This window comes from Erinaceus europaeus, chromosome 1 (genome assembly GCF_950295315.1).
Source record: "Erinaceus europaeus chromosome 1, mEriEur2.1, whole genome shotgun sequence".
NCBI classification, from domain to species: domain Eukaryota; kingdom Metazoa; phylum Chordata; class Mammalia; order Eulipotyphla; family Erinaceidae; genus Erinaceus; species Erinaceus europaeus.
Window position 1 is genome coordinate 96,111,947 of NC_080162.1, and position 13,720 is coordinate 96,125,666.

Below are 13,720 nucleotides of genomic sequence, written 5' to 3' on the forward strand. Positions count from 1 at the left end.
AGAAAAGCTGGTCCCCACGGAGCACAAACCAGCGCTGCTGCCAGTTCTTCATGATAGTCCTCTGCTTCTTCAGCCAGCCTGCCTTCAGCACGGGACCCAGCCTGCGGGGGCAAGAGGGACGCCCAGGGCTCCGGCTCTGTTCCCCCATCACCAGGCTCTTGGAGCGGGCTGGAAAACAAGAACATACACAGTGTGGGTCCTCCTCCTTGACATCCCAGCTGTTCACACATATTACAGATCATTAGGCCAGCAGAATGTGCTCATGTGGTCCTCTAGGCCCCCAGGCATGAGCTGAGACACCTCAGCAAGCAGCTACAGCACCCCCAGGATCATTCATCTTGGGGGTAGGCGCACAGCCTGCCTAGCTGGTTAGTTTCTGCTGTCTTGAGCAGACAAGGCCATCTGTGTGCCTTGCTCTAGAAGGTTCTGGACCACTGGTAGAGGGAAAGTTAAGGGAAGGCATCTTTCCTCTGCCATTCAGAGTAGCTGTAACAAATGGCTGGGACATTTCCATAGATATTAACAGACATCAAAGTCAGACCATGGAAGACTTTACTTTTTTTTTTCTTTTCTTATTTTGTTTTCTCTTTCTTTTCTTTTCTTTCTTTCTTTTTTTTTTTTTTCATTTGTTTTGTTTTTTTCCAAGAGCACTGCTCAACTCTGGTTTATGGTGGTGCTGAGGACTGAATCCAGGATCTTTGGTGCCTCAGGCATGAAAATATTTTTGCATAATCCTTATGCTATCTCTCTATCCCTGTTTTTATTTTTATTGCCATCAGGGTTATTGCTGAGACTCAATGCCTGCCTTACAATCTACCATGACCAGCAGTCATGCTTTCCCTTATCATTTTCCTTTCTTTTATTTGATAGGACAGACAGAAATTGAGAGAGAAGGGGAAGATAGACAAGGAAAGGCATGGCTAGTGAAGCTTCCATACAGCAGGTGGGGACTGGAGGCTTGAGCCCGGGTCTTGGAGCATGGTGATGTCTATGCACTGCCACATGTACATTACCACCTGCCTCCCAGAAAGTCCTTTTCTACTCTGCCTCTATTCTTTGTTTCTAATGTTGGTACTGAGTGTTTCAGTTTTGTCTCAGGTATGCTTTGGTCCAGAGTGGAAGCAGGTTGCACTGCTGCAATGAAGGGACACTAGCAAGCCCTGAGGCCAGTGGATTTTGCTTGTCCCCTCACACAAAGGCTGATGGGAGGGTGAACCAGAGTACTGAAGACTGGTTGGCATGGTCCCACTCTTCCTTCCTGTCTATGAAGCTCTTTACACCCAGGGAGGGATAAGCTTTACCTGTTGGTCTTTATCTTTACTCTCCATATTTCTATTGGTTCCAGTACCCATGGATATTGGTGTGTGTCAGATGCAATTAAACTTGTCTCTTGTATTTATGGCTGTTTACTATCTCTGTTAGTTACCTATTGTTTTCCCCCATTGCTGGGTACTTGTTCGTGAGTTAAAGAGACAATAGGTTCAGTCAGAGAGAGAGAGAGAGGTAGATTTGGGTTTGGATCAATGCCAGACTAACTTACTCTCTGTGCCTCAGTCTGCTGACCAGGAAGCTAGTCCATGCAGATGATAACACTTGACCCTGCAGGGTGGGTGAGAGGAGGGGCGATGCCATGCCTGGTAGGGTGTTTGGCACATATGAGAGACTGGTTCCTGTAGCGATGGTTAGTATGATTGTGGCAATGGTGCAGTGGATATTTCCATGTACAACTGTTTCCTGAGGCTGGGTTCCTAGGGGATCTCATGGGGCAAAAAAAGGACAGACTTTCTAGCTTTCCAACTTTGGACTATTTAGCTAGTCTCCTACACTTCCTCTAAAAATGGTGAGACTGAAGACATCACTTAGAGCACAGCCCTTGCACACTTGCAAGACCTCAGTGATATTCTGTTCTCTCTATCACACACACACACACACACACACACACACACACGCACCCCTCATAAATAAGTTTATGAAAGATGTGTAGGTATAGTACAAAACTACATTACAAGTGTATCAGTTTCTCCATAGCCAACAATGTCAAATATCATAATCTTAATATTCCTACTCCATAATTTAGTAGGTATTCAATAGTCATTATGGTCTTAGCAACTCAGGTGCAACTCAGGCATCAAAGTTCGACATCCTTGAGGAAACACTCACGAAAGACATGTCTCTGATATCTGATTACTGTAAAAAATGGCGACTAATCCCTAGCACTGCAAAAACGGTATCATCTGTTTTCCATCTACACCATGCCTCGGCCTCGCGTGAGCTTAATGTGCAGCTTGGCGATACGAGAATCCGGCATGAAGCCCAGCCAGTCTATCTTGGCGTTTCTCTCGATCGCACTCTGTCATTTCACAAACATCTCATAAAAACTGCAACAAAGGTGGGCGCGAGGAATCATATCATTGCAAGACTGGCCAGCTCCTCATGGGGCGCGAGCGCTTCCACACTATGATCATCATCTCTGGCATTATGCTATTCCACTGCAGAATACTGTGCCCCAGTATGGTTCCGTAGCCCCCATGTCCACTTGGTCGATTCCAAATTATATTCCTCCATGAGGATAATTTCTGGAACCATCCATTGCACCCCGGTTCCATGGCTGCCAGTTCTTAGCAACATCGCCCTGCCAGATATTCGTTGGGATGAGGCATCATCTAAGTTCATTTCCCACGTCTACGCTTGACTGGACCTGCCAATATACGCGGATATCTTCACCCACCCTGTCCAACGCTTGACGTCTCGTCACCCAATCTGGTCCCCTACGCCTACACTGAACTTCTCTGTTCCAGACTCTTGGAAACAGAGTTGGCAGTCAGCTGAGGTAAAGAACAAACACCTCATCACAGACCCCTGCAAGCGTCAAACCGGCTTTGACCTAGCACGCTATGATTGGGCCCTCCTCAATCGCTATCGAACAGGCCATGGCCGGTGCGCCGCTATGTTCCATCGCTGGGGAGCCAGAGACGACCCGAACTGCCCCTGCGGCTACAGACAGACTATGACCCACATAGTCAACGACTGCCACCTCTCCAGATTCAAAGGAGGTCTCGAAACTTTACATCAGGCTCAACCTGACGCTGTTGACTGGCTACGGAAGAATGGCAAACGCTAGAAGAAGAAGAATGGTCTTAGCTCACCCTGATCAAGAGAACATCTTCATATAAGTTTATATTCACTGTATGAAACATCTGTTTGCCTCTTTAGTCCATTTAACTCATTGTCCCTAATAGGAAGAGCTGGCTAGCGGTGGAAGATGCAGCCAGGGTCTCTCTACTTATTACATGAGCCGCAGCCCTCCCCCAGCTCCCTCCTACAAGTCCTCCCGGAGGCCTGGGGATTCTACAGAACTGCCACCACTGACAGCTCTTTGACTTCAGCAACCTGCCTCTGAGGAACAAATGCCTCTGCTGGTGGTGGAGATTGGGCTAAGACACAGGCAAGCAGGTAGGGATGTGCCTGAGGGCCCCAGTGGCATTAAGAGGGGTCTCTTGTTCCCAAGGCTGTAACTGCCCATATGTCTCTCATTCCTCAAGCTGTCCAGAGGCTAAAGCAGAGTAGATTCAACAGAGAGTTACTGATCTCTTTGCAGGGCCTGGAAAGGGAACTCAGAGATAGGAGCTACTATGATCCCAGTGTTCTGGTGGAGGAAATGACTTTGTGGAATATTCCACACCACATCCCTGGTTCTCTCTTGTCCTCTATTATGACAGTATCTGAAACTGACTGATTTATCAAGATGGCATCCCACCCAGGAATGGGAATGGAGGGTATAAGGTGCCACAAAAACTTGGTAACTCTGGTGACACTGAGAAGCATGAGACACCTGGCCCCTGCTCTGGGCAGCATCTGCAGAGATGCTTTTTGTGCAGCTATGTCTGCTCAGGAAGGCTGGGCTTTTGCTACACAAGACCCTGAACACTGAGTCTGGCAAAGTCCAGGTATCCAGTATGTGTGTGCATTAGAGTAGTTACAAGTGTGATGGCCCTGCACTTCCTTTGATGTAGCAAAGCAAGAAGCAGTCCACTCCTCACAATAGCCAAAATATGGAAACAACTGAAAAGTGCATCAACAGATAACTGGATCAGGAAGTTATGAGACATACTCAATGGAGTACTACTTGGCAATCAAAAAGGACAATATTATGTTTTTCCTGACAAAATGGATGGAACTGGAGGTGATGATGTTTAATGAGGTAAGTAAGGAAGTGAAAAATAACCACTGGGACACTCAAGTACTAATTAGAAGGGACATATGCATCCCTGTGTTCATAGCCGCATTATTCACAATAGCCAAAGGATGGAATACAACCTAAGTGCCCCTCTTCATGACTGGCTAAAGAAGTTATGGGATATATATTCCATGGAATACTACTCTGCAATAAAAATGATGATATCATGTCCTTTGGGACAAAGTGAATGGGACTGGATGTGATTATGCTTAGTGAAATAAGTAAAGAGATGATATGTGGAATCTAGAGATCTGATTTACATGAACTTGCCCCCCCCCCCAAATCCAAATAAAACATAAGCAAGCAAACTGTTTTTAAGACTTAGGAGAACAATGGTGGTTCTTTGGGAGGATGGGGATACAGAACTTTGGTGGTGGGTGTGGTGTGGAACTATACATTGTAATCTTACAATCTTGTGAAAAACTGGTAATAACAAATTAAAAGAACAGAAAGGAAGGAAGAAAAAAAGAAAGAAAGAAGGAAAGAAAGATGACATGTTTTCACTTATATGTAGCGCACAGAGAATTGAAACACAAGAACTTGTAGAAAAAAAAAAAAAGGAGGCCAAGCGTTAGTGCAGCAGGTTAAGCGCACATGGTGTAAAGCGCAAGGACCGGTTCGAGCCCCTGGCTCCCCACCTGCAGGGGAGGTCGCTTCACAAGCGGTGAAGCAGATTTTCAGGTGTCTATCTTTCTCTTCCCCTGTCTTCCTTCCTCTCTCAATTTCTCTCTGTCCTCTCCAACAACGACAATAATATCAACAATAATAGTAACAACAACGATAAAAAAGAAGGGCAACAGAAGGGAAAAAATGGCCTCCAGGAGCAGTGAATTCATAGTGCAGGCACCAAGCCCCAGCAATAACCCTGGAGGCAAAAAAAAAAAAAAAAAAAGAAAGAAAGAAAAGAAAATAACTAACACATCTCTTTGACCTTGGGAAAACTACAGTGGTTATCAGTGGGTACAGGTGGGCACAGGACTCTGGTAGCAGGGATGGTATGGAAATACACTCTTATTATCTTATAATATTGGAGCTCATCATTAAAGTACTACTAACAAAATTTAAAAAATAAACTGAAGATGCTTTTTCAGCCCTGATCCCCAGCCCCTCCCTCAATGCTATAGAAACAGAAGGAGCAGGCCAGGAAGAGCCTGTTCACCAGGGCAAGGGTCGGCACACACTCGGACAGGAAGTGCAAGTTGTGGTTCCAGTTTCAGCACATGCTGGCATCCCTGAGGTTGCTGCCTGCCAGATCCCTGCCCTGCTAGCCTCAACTCAGCAAGGAAGCACTTGGTGCAGGCCACTACTTAGGCTGCCAGACCAGCCTAGGTTTTCCCGCAGCTGATCAATCACACAGTTACTACTTATGAGGCCAATGGAGTGTCTTGAAAGGAAAATAATCATTGCTATGATTTATTAATAACGGCTGTTCCTGTCCTCAGCATTTCCCTGAACTGACTCAGTTCTGTAAATATTTTAACCACAGCTTCAAGTCAAACAGCCCTGGCATTTGAGGTTCTGGAGCTGGTGGGTGGAGAGGAAGGATACCCTTTACCCTCAAAGTAGGACTCTTCTGCTGACAAGCACCTTCATTCATTAATTCATTAATTTATTCATCCACTTGTTCATTCATGTCTTCTAAATCTATGTCACTCCTCCTGGTACAGTAGGAGACACCAAGTTGCCCCTATTCCCAGGAGCCCCTGATCTGGCAGGAGAAATAAACCACAAAGAATAAGCACATAAAGTAAAAAGGAGCCACAGACCATGTGGACAGACAAAAGCTGTCCTACAGAAGCCCCAGCCTTTTCCACAGCAAACATCTGCAGAGCCTCCAGGGAAGGGAGCACCTGGGCTAACCCTTGAGGGGTGACTAAAATTTGGGTCCAATGTCAGGAGAGGGGAGACTGATTTGGGAGGAAGGAACTTTGATACTTCTGACTCAAATCAGGAACACAGCTTTGAGATCTAATGCTAGGATAACACTGTCATCTCCTATCACAAGTATCTCTTAAGAGGGTGGTCTGGGGGTTGGGAGGTGGCTCCCTTAGTAATGTGCACATGCTACCTTGCATGAAGGTCTGGGTTTGAGACCATGGAAACCACGTAAGAGAGCCTGCAGGAGAAAAGCTTCATAAGCTGTGGGGTGGTGTTGGGATGTTTACTTCTCTCTCCCTCACTTTCTTTCTAAAAAATAAAGGAAGAGGGGGCCAGGTGGTAGCGCAGTGGGTTAAGTGCACGTGGCACGAAGTGCAAGGACTGGCACAAGAATCCTGGTTCGAGCCCCCGGTTCCGCACCTATGGGGGGGGGGCTCTTCACAATCAGTGAAGGAGGTCTGCAGGTGTCTGTCTTTCTCTCCCCCTCTGTCTTCCCCTCCTATCTTGATTTCTCTCTGTCCTATCCACAACAACAACAGCAGCAACAACAACGATAATAATAAAAGCAAAGATAAACAACAAGGGCAACAAAAGGGAAAAAGCAGCCTCCAGGAGCAATGGATTCGTAGTGCAGGTACTGAGAGCCCCAGTGATTACCCTGAAGGCAAAAAAGAAAAAAAAAATAAAGGAAGAAAAAAGAATGAAAGGCAGGAAGGAAGAAAGGGAGGAAGGAAGGAAGGAAAGAAGGAAGAAAGGAAGAGGAGAAGGAGAAAGAAAGAAACAAAGAAAGGGAAAACTTGTTGCCATGAACAGTGGAGTACTGTAGGTGTCAAGTCTCAGCGATAACTAATGGCAATAAATAAATTAATTAAATACATATATTTGTTTTTAAAAAGAATGGTACAGGGGCAGGGCAGTGACACACCTAGTAGAGTACATACATTATAGCGTGCAAGGAGTATACCTGCATGGAGGAAACTTCACGAGCGATGAAGCAGTGCTGCAGATGTCTCTCTTTCTCCCTCTTTCTCTCCCCCCTTTCAATTTCTCCTTGTCTCTATCAAAAAAATAAATAATAAATAAATACACAAAGGGAAAATAAAGGAAGAATGGCCACTGGGAGTGGTGGCTGCATCATTCAGGCATACTGGGGGAGGGGGAGGGGAGGAGAAGGGGATGGTCCATACTTCTAGACTCTCCTTCCTGACTCCTTAGTCTCTTGTCAGTCACAGAATTTGGAAATTCTGTTATTTCTGGATACCACGGATTAAATCCATCAGTCTAGTTCTGGTTCTCAGTTCCCAAGATCTCTTGGTGGTTTAGACACTGTTAACTGTCTTTTCTTGAAGTTCCTTTCTCCTTCTCTTCCTCTTCATTTTATTGCATAGGACAGAGAAAAATGGAGAGGGGAGGAGAAGACAGACAGAAGGAGAGAAATATAGACACCTGCAGACCTGCTTCAACACTTGTGAAGTGACCCTCCTTACAAGTGGGGAGTCAGGGACTTGAACAGAGATCCTGGTTCTTGTGCTTCATATTAAGTGCACTTAACCCAGTGTGCCACCAACTGACCCCCTCCCTTTTTCCTCTATTTTATTTTATTTTCTTTATTGGGGAGATTGTGATTTACAACTGACAGTAAAATGCAGTACTTTGTACATGTATAACACTTCTCAGTTTTCCACATAACAGTTCAACCCCCTCTAGGTCTTCCTCTGCCATCATGTTCTAGGACCTGAACATTCCTCCCCACCTTCACCCCAGAATCTTTTACTTTGGTGTAGTACACACACTCCAGTCCAAGTTCTGATTTTTTGTTTTCCCTTCTGTTCTTATTTTTCAACTTCTGTCTACGAATAAGATCATCCCATACTCATCCCTCTCTTTCTGGCTTATCTCACTTCACGTGATTCCTTCAAGTTCCATCCAAGGTTGAGGTGAAGAAGGTGAATTCACCATTTTCATTACTGAGTAGTATTCCATTGTGTATATATACAACAACTTATTCAGTCACCCACCTGTTGTTGGACACCTGGGTTGCTTCCAGGTTTCCACTGTTACAGATTGTGCTGCTATGAACATAGGTCTTACACAGATATTTCTGGATATGTGTGCTTGGTTCCTTGGGATATATACCCAGGAGAGGAATCGAAGGGTCATTATGCCCACATCTACTGCTTGCTCAGCCATCCACTCCCTTTGTCTTCTCCTTTAGGTCCAGCTATTGTCAAGTGTTTCACCATCATGCATCCCAGGTTTCTATCTCTGCCAGGAATTTACTCTGGAACCTCAGGATCACACATAAGGCTGCAGTGGAGTAGCACCAGAAGGATGTTTCTTTTTAAAATTTGCCCTTTGGCATGGACATATATATCCTTTTGTTGTCCTTGCTTTTTTAATTGTTGTTATTGATGTCGTCTTTGTTAGATAGAACAGAGAGATAAATGGAGAGAGGAAGGGAAGACAGAGATGGGGAGAGAAAGATAGACACCTGCAGACCTGCTTCACTGCTTGTGAGACTACCCCCCTGAAGGTGGGGAGCCGGGGCACGAATCAGGATCCTTCAGCCGGTTCTTGCGCTTCGCTCCACATGCACTTAACCCGCTGTGCTATCACCTGACTCCCCAGAAGGATGTTTCATGATCATCAAAATCCATGTTAAAACTCAACACTCTGGGAGTCGGGCGGTAGCGTAGCGGGTTAAGCGCACGTGGTGCAAAACACAAGGACCAGAGTAAGGTTCCTGGTTCGAGCCCCCGGCTCCCCACCTGCAGAGGAGTTGCTTCAAAAGCAGTGAAGCAGGTCTGCAGGTGTCTATCTTTCTCTCCCCCTCTGTCTTCCCCTCCTCTCTCCATTTATCTCTGTCCTATCCAACTACAACGACATCAATAACAACAATAATAACTACAACACTAAAATGACAATGGCAACAAAGGGGAAAATAAATATTTTTTTAAAAAAACAAACTCAACACTCTGATCTCTCCCAAAATGGCTCCTCCTCCCTCTTGTCATGGGGGGTCTCAGCCTACCCTTGTGGATTTATGTTGACAGACCCCTCCTTTTTGGGAACTGCAGTTAACTGGCTGTCAAGTTATGAAGATTCTTTCTGCACTCGAAGAATCCAATGCTTCTGGAGGCTATGACTTTTTTTCCCTTTTGTTGCCCTTGTTTTTTTATCCTTGTTGTGGTTATTATTGTTGTTGTTATTGCTGTCGTTGTTGGGTAGGACAGAGAGAGATCAAGAGAGGAGTGGAAGACAGAGAGGAGGAAAGAAAGATAGACACCTACAGACCTGCTTCACCACCTGTGAGGCGACCCCCCTGCAGGTGAGGAGCTGGGGGCTCGAACTTGGATCCTTACGTCCTGATGCTTCGAGCCATATGTGCTTAACCCACTATGATATGGGCTTGATTCCCCCCCCCCTTTTTTTTTAAACTGAGCCACTCTAAATTCTTAATGTTCTTTTGTTTGGACTTTTTCTTTTCCTCCCCTCTCCAAGACGCTCCAAAATAGACAATAGCTGCCAAAGGAATCTTTCTAAATATGGGTTTAATATTCAGACTCACTTGTGAGGGTAGATAGCATAATGGTTATACAAAGAGACTTTCATGCCTGAGGCTCTGAAGTCCCAGGTTCAATCCCCCACACCACCATAAGTCAGAGCCGAATAGTGCTCTGCTTAAAAAAAGAAGAAAGAAAAGAAAAGGAGAATAATCAGACTCACTTTCTCAAACATAGTTATGATATTCACCAAATTCATGCAGAGTTAAGTCCACCCCTCAGTCTGGCGATCCTGATTCGCTCATGCCACCATGCCACCCAGGTGAACCATACTCTTACCCATCTGCCCTGACTAGCAGCTATCCAGGTTTCTACATATCACATCTATCTAGGAACTCTACAACTATGGACGTCCACTGATCTATTGAGTTTCTGGGGTAAGAACTGGAATCTGGATTTTGAAGCAGTCCAGATGATTCCAATATTCAGTGTGAAGAGCTCAAGTAGAGCTTATCCTTCAAGTTTCAGTCCAGGTGCTCCCTTCTCTGGGAGCTCTGCAGATGTTTGGAGCCAAAAGGGCTGAACCTTCTGTAAGCATCTGCAGCCTCTGCCTGTCCATGTGGCCTGTTGTTCCTTCTCTGTGCTTTTTTTTTTTTTTTTTTTTGCGGTTGATTTCCACTGCCAGATTTCAGCCTCCTGGGAAAGACTTGGGTTTCTACAAGGTACCTGCAGGAGCTGCATGGGCTCTCCCCAACTCAGATCTCCACCTCACAGGCTTATCCAAGTCTTAAAAGTCACTAAAATTGGTGTCTTTACATTTCAATTCAATCTTTGAAATAGCACTGATAATTGTCTAGCCTGTTTGCACATGAAGATGTAGTTTGTAAGTACATCTTCCCAAGACAGATGATTGTGGAGAAAGACGGAAGCCAACTCCCACCTGGGGACTCTGTGTATATGAGTGTGTCTGTTCATGTATGTGTGAATTTGTATGTTTACAAGTTTGTGTATGAGTAAGAATGTCCACTTAGTATGTGAGTATATGCACGCAAGGCCGTGCGATTCTGTGTACGTTTGCATGAGTGTGTGTGCTTTAAGAATGTATTCATGTATGAGTGTGACTGGGAGAATGTGAGTTCATGTGGGTGTGTGAGTTTATAAAAGGCAAACTGTTTATACAATATGAAGAGAAACCAGAGTACGAATATGCGAGTTTGTACACACACACACCTGTTTGGAGTCATCCTAAGTTTAGAAGTTGGGATCCTGGCCCAGGTGTTAAGTTTTGAGGAGAGACGTCTCAAGCCCAGAATCATCCAGCAGCCCTGGAGGGCTGAGACCCTCACACAGCAGCCAGGCTGCTGGGAAAATGGTGAAGTGATGCAACCAATCCTCCCAGGGGAGGAGAGGCAGATGGTAGAGAGTGGGTGCAAAGCAGAGGCAACCCTGGGGAAAGATTTAGGAAAAGGCATTGATGACCTGTGGTATGGAGGGGAGTGCAGGCCAGAGATCAAGAAGGAGGAGCAGGGTGGTACTGGGAAATGGGAAGTTTAACTTGTACAGGCCGGATTTTTGTAGTCTCTGATATCCAAGAGGACACACGCACAGGAGGAAGCTGGATGTTAACTGCATAGTGTAGGGGAGAGAACTGGGCTTGGGAGAGCCAGGAACACAGGAGATACTCAGCAAGTATTTGTTGAATGACAGTAATGGAGAGAATTACTACTCACAAAGTGCTTAGATACTATATACCATGGACTGAAATAGGGATTCCACATGAGTTCTTCCATTTAATCCTTACAGCAAGCATTATTGCTTTGGTTTTACAGATGTGCAAGCTGCAATTTGGAGAGCCTAAGGAAGCTGCCCAAGGCTACACCAGGAGCAGTGCAGACTGCTTAGGAATCTAATTGTCCTGTCTCCAGGGTCGGTGCACTTAGCCCCTTCAGAAAATTGCCTTGACATCCTTGAGATCTCTCAGGAGGCCTCTTGAATGAGAAAGAAGGCAAATTAGGAGGAACTGTGCATGGAGGAGGGGAATAAGAGAGGGTTTAGAAAACTCTGGTGGTGGGAATTGTGTGGAAATGTACCCCTCTTATCCTACGGTCTTGTTGATCATTATTAAATCAATAAAAAATACAAAAGGAGGAGAAGAAGAAGAAAAATAAAGGAAGGAAGGAAGGAAGGAAGGAAGGAAGGAAGGAAGGAAGGAAGGGAGAATGGATACTGGGAAGAGGCACTGTGAATAGAGGAACTACCAGGGGGTGCTCATAGGAGTCCCAGAGAGTTGCTAATGGCAGAGAAAGAGTTATGGTCTGGTGTCCTTGGCAGAGGGGCAGGGGCAAGAACCACTTGACTGAGAGAGGGTCCAGGGATACTTAGGTATTGCAACCAAAGGGTATAGTGCTCTGGTGAAAAAAAAAGTCACATTTCTTTGTAGCCATCACCACAATCCATCTCCAGAACTTTTAATCACCACCAACTGTTTCCCAATTCCTTCTGGCCCAGCCATTCTTAGGCTTCCCATCTTCCCTGTGTCTTGGCACCTAGTGAACAGATGTAGTGCATGTAGTGTGTGGGTCCCACTCTGCCCAGACTCTCAGCCACAGTGATCTACAACCTGAAGAATTCAGAAACATGGATGTGCTCTGCTCTATGCAGAGCTCAACGCTGAACCCAAGGCCGTGTATCCATGATACTGTTCACCTTATCCCTCAAATGCCATTCATCAACTTCTGGTCTTTCCTGGCCCTGAGACCTCTTCCTCTTGCCATGGTCACCTCCCCTCCAAATCAATGGAACAACCCTCCTTGGGCTGTCTGTTCCCAGTCATTTCTTACCCAAGCTGCTATGAGAGCATTTTTTCCAGCGTGTGCTCTGCTGTTCCCCACTGTAGCCTTGTGACAGGGGACCAGAGTTGAATGTTTCAAGATGAAAGTTAGATCATGTTGCTATCTACAAAAACAATGCAGGATGCCCCTTATTACTCAAAGAAGAAGCTGGAACCATCCCTATACCCTGTAAGGGTGCTCAGAATCTGGCTGTGACCTCCTCAATCCCTTTGTCCTTCCCCAGTCCTGGCCACACTGGCCACTACTCTTCCTCAAACAGGCTGCCCAAGGACCTGCCACTCAACTCTGTACTTGGTGTCCCTGTCCCTGCAGGCATTCACCCATTCCTTTCATTCTTCATGCAAATGCCTTTTTTTTTCTCAATAAGGTCTTTTTTGATCATCTTATACTAAACATGTCTACCCACCCACCTCCTCTTTCTTACTCCATTTTAACATTAGCTTTTGTTTTAGTTAGAGAGGCAGAGAGAGTAGAAGAGATGATTGCACTAAAGCTTCCTTCATTGCAGTAGGGGCTGGGGTCAAACCTAGGTCACACACATGGCTGAGCAGCACACTATCCAAGTGAGCTATTTTTGCCAGCCCTAACTACATATTGTAGCAATAGCTGAACAATAAAGTTGCAGGAGGGTGGGAGTATAGCATAATGGTTATGCAAAGAGACATTCATGCCTGAGGCTCTCAAGTCCCAGGTTCAATCCCCCACACTGCCATAAACCAGAGCTGAGCAGTATCTGGTAAAAAGAAAGAAAGAAAGTTGCAGTACAGGAGGGTAGATAGCATGATGGTTATGCAAAAGATTCTCAAGCCTGAGGCTCCAAAGTCCCAGATTCAACCCCCTGCACTACCACCAGTCAGAGCTGAGCAGTGAGTGCTCTGGTAAAAAAAAAAAAAAGAGAGAGAGAGAGAGAGAAATATATATTGAAAAAGACACAAAGGAAGAAAGTTGTAGGACCACACATAAAATATAAAGCCAGCTAAAAAAAGAGAAATAGAGGGAGCCGGGCGGTGGTGCAGCAGGTTAAGCGCACATGGTGCTAAGCGCAAGGGCCGGCATAAAGATCCTGGTTCTAGCCCCCAGCTCCCCACCTGCAGGCAGTGAAGCAGGTCTGCAGGTGTCTATCTTTCTTTCCCCCTCTCTGTCTTCCCCTACTCTCTCCATTTCTCTCTGTCCTATCCAACAACAACGACAGCAATAACAACAATACTAACAACAACAACGATGATAAACAAGGGCAACAAAAGAGAGAA

The 13,720-nt window shown here is 45.5% G+C and overlaps 1 protein-coding gene across 1 annotated transcript in view; it reads right to left on the reverse strand.

Moving 5' to 3' along the window:
- ARHGAP22 (Rho GTPase activating protein 22) overlaps nt 1-13,720 on the reverse strand; it is a 240,466-nt gene that overhangs the window by 158,377 nt on the left and 68,369 nt on the right. Inside the window, exon 3 of the mRNA XM_060191343.1 lies at nt 1-168. Within this exon, the coding sequence (XP_060047326.1) occupies nt 1-168 (168 nt within the window). The remainder of the gene's footprint in view (nt 169-13,720) is intronic.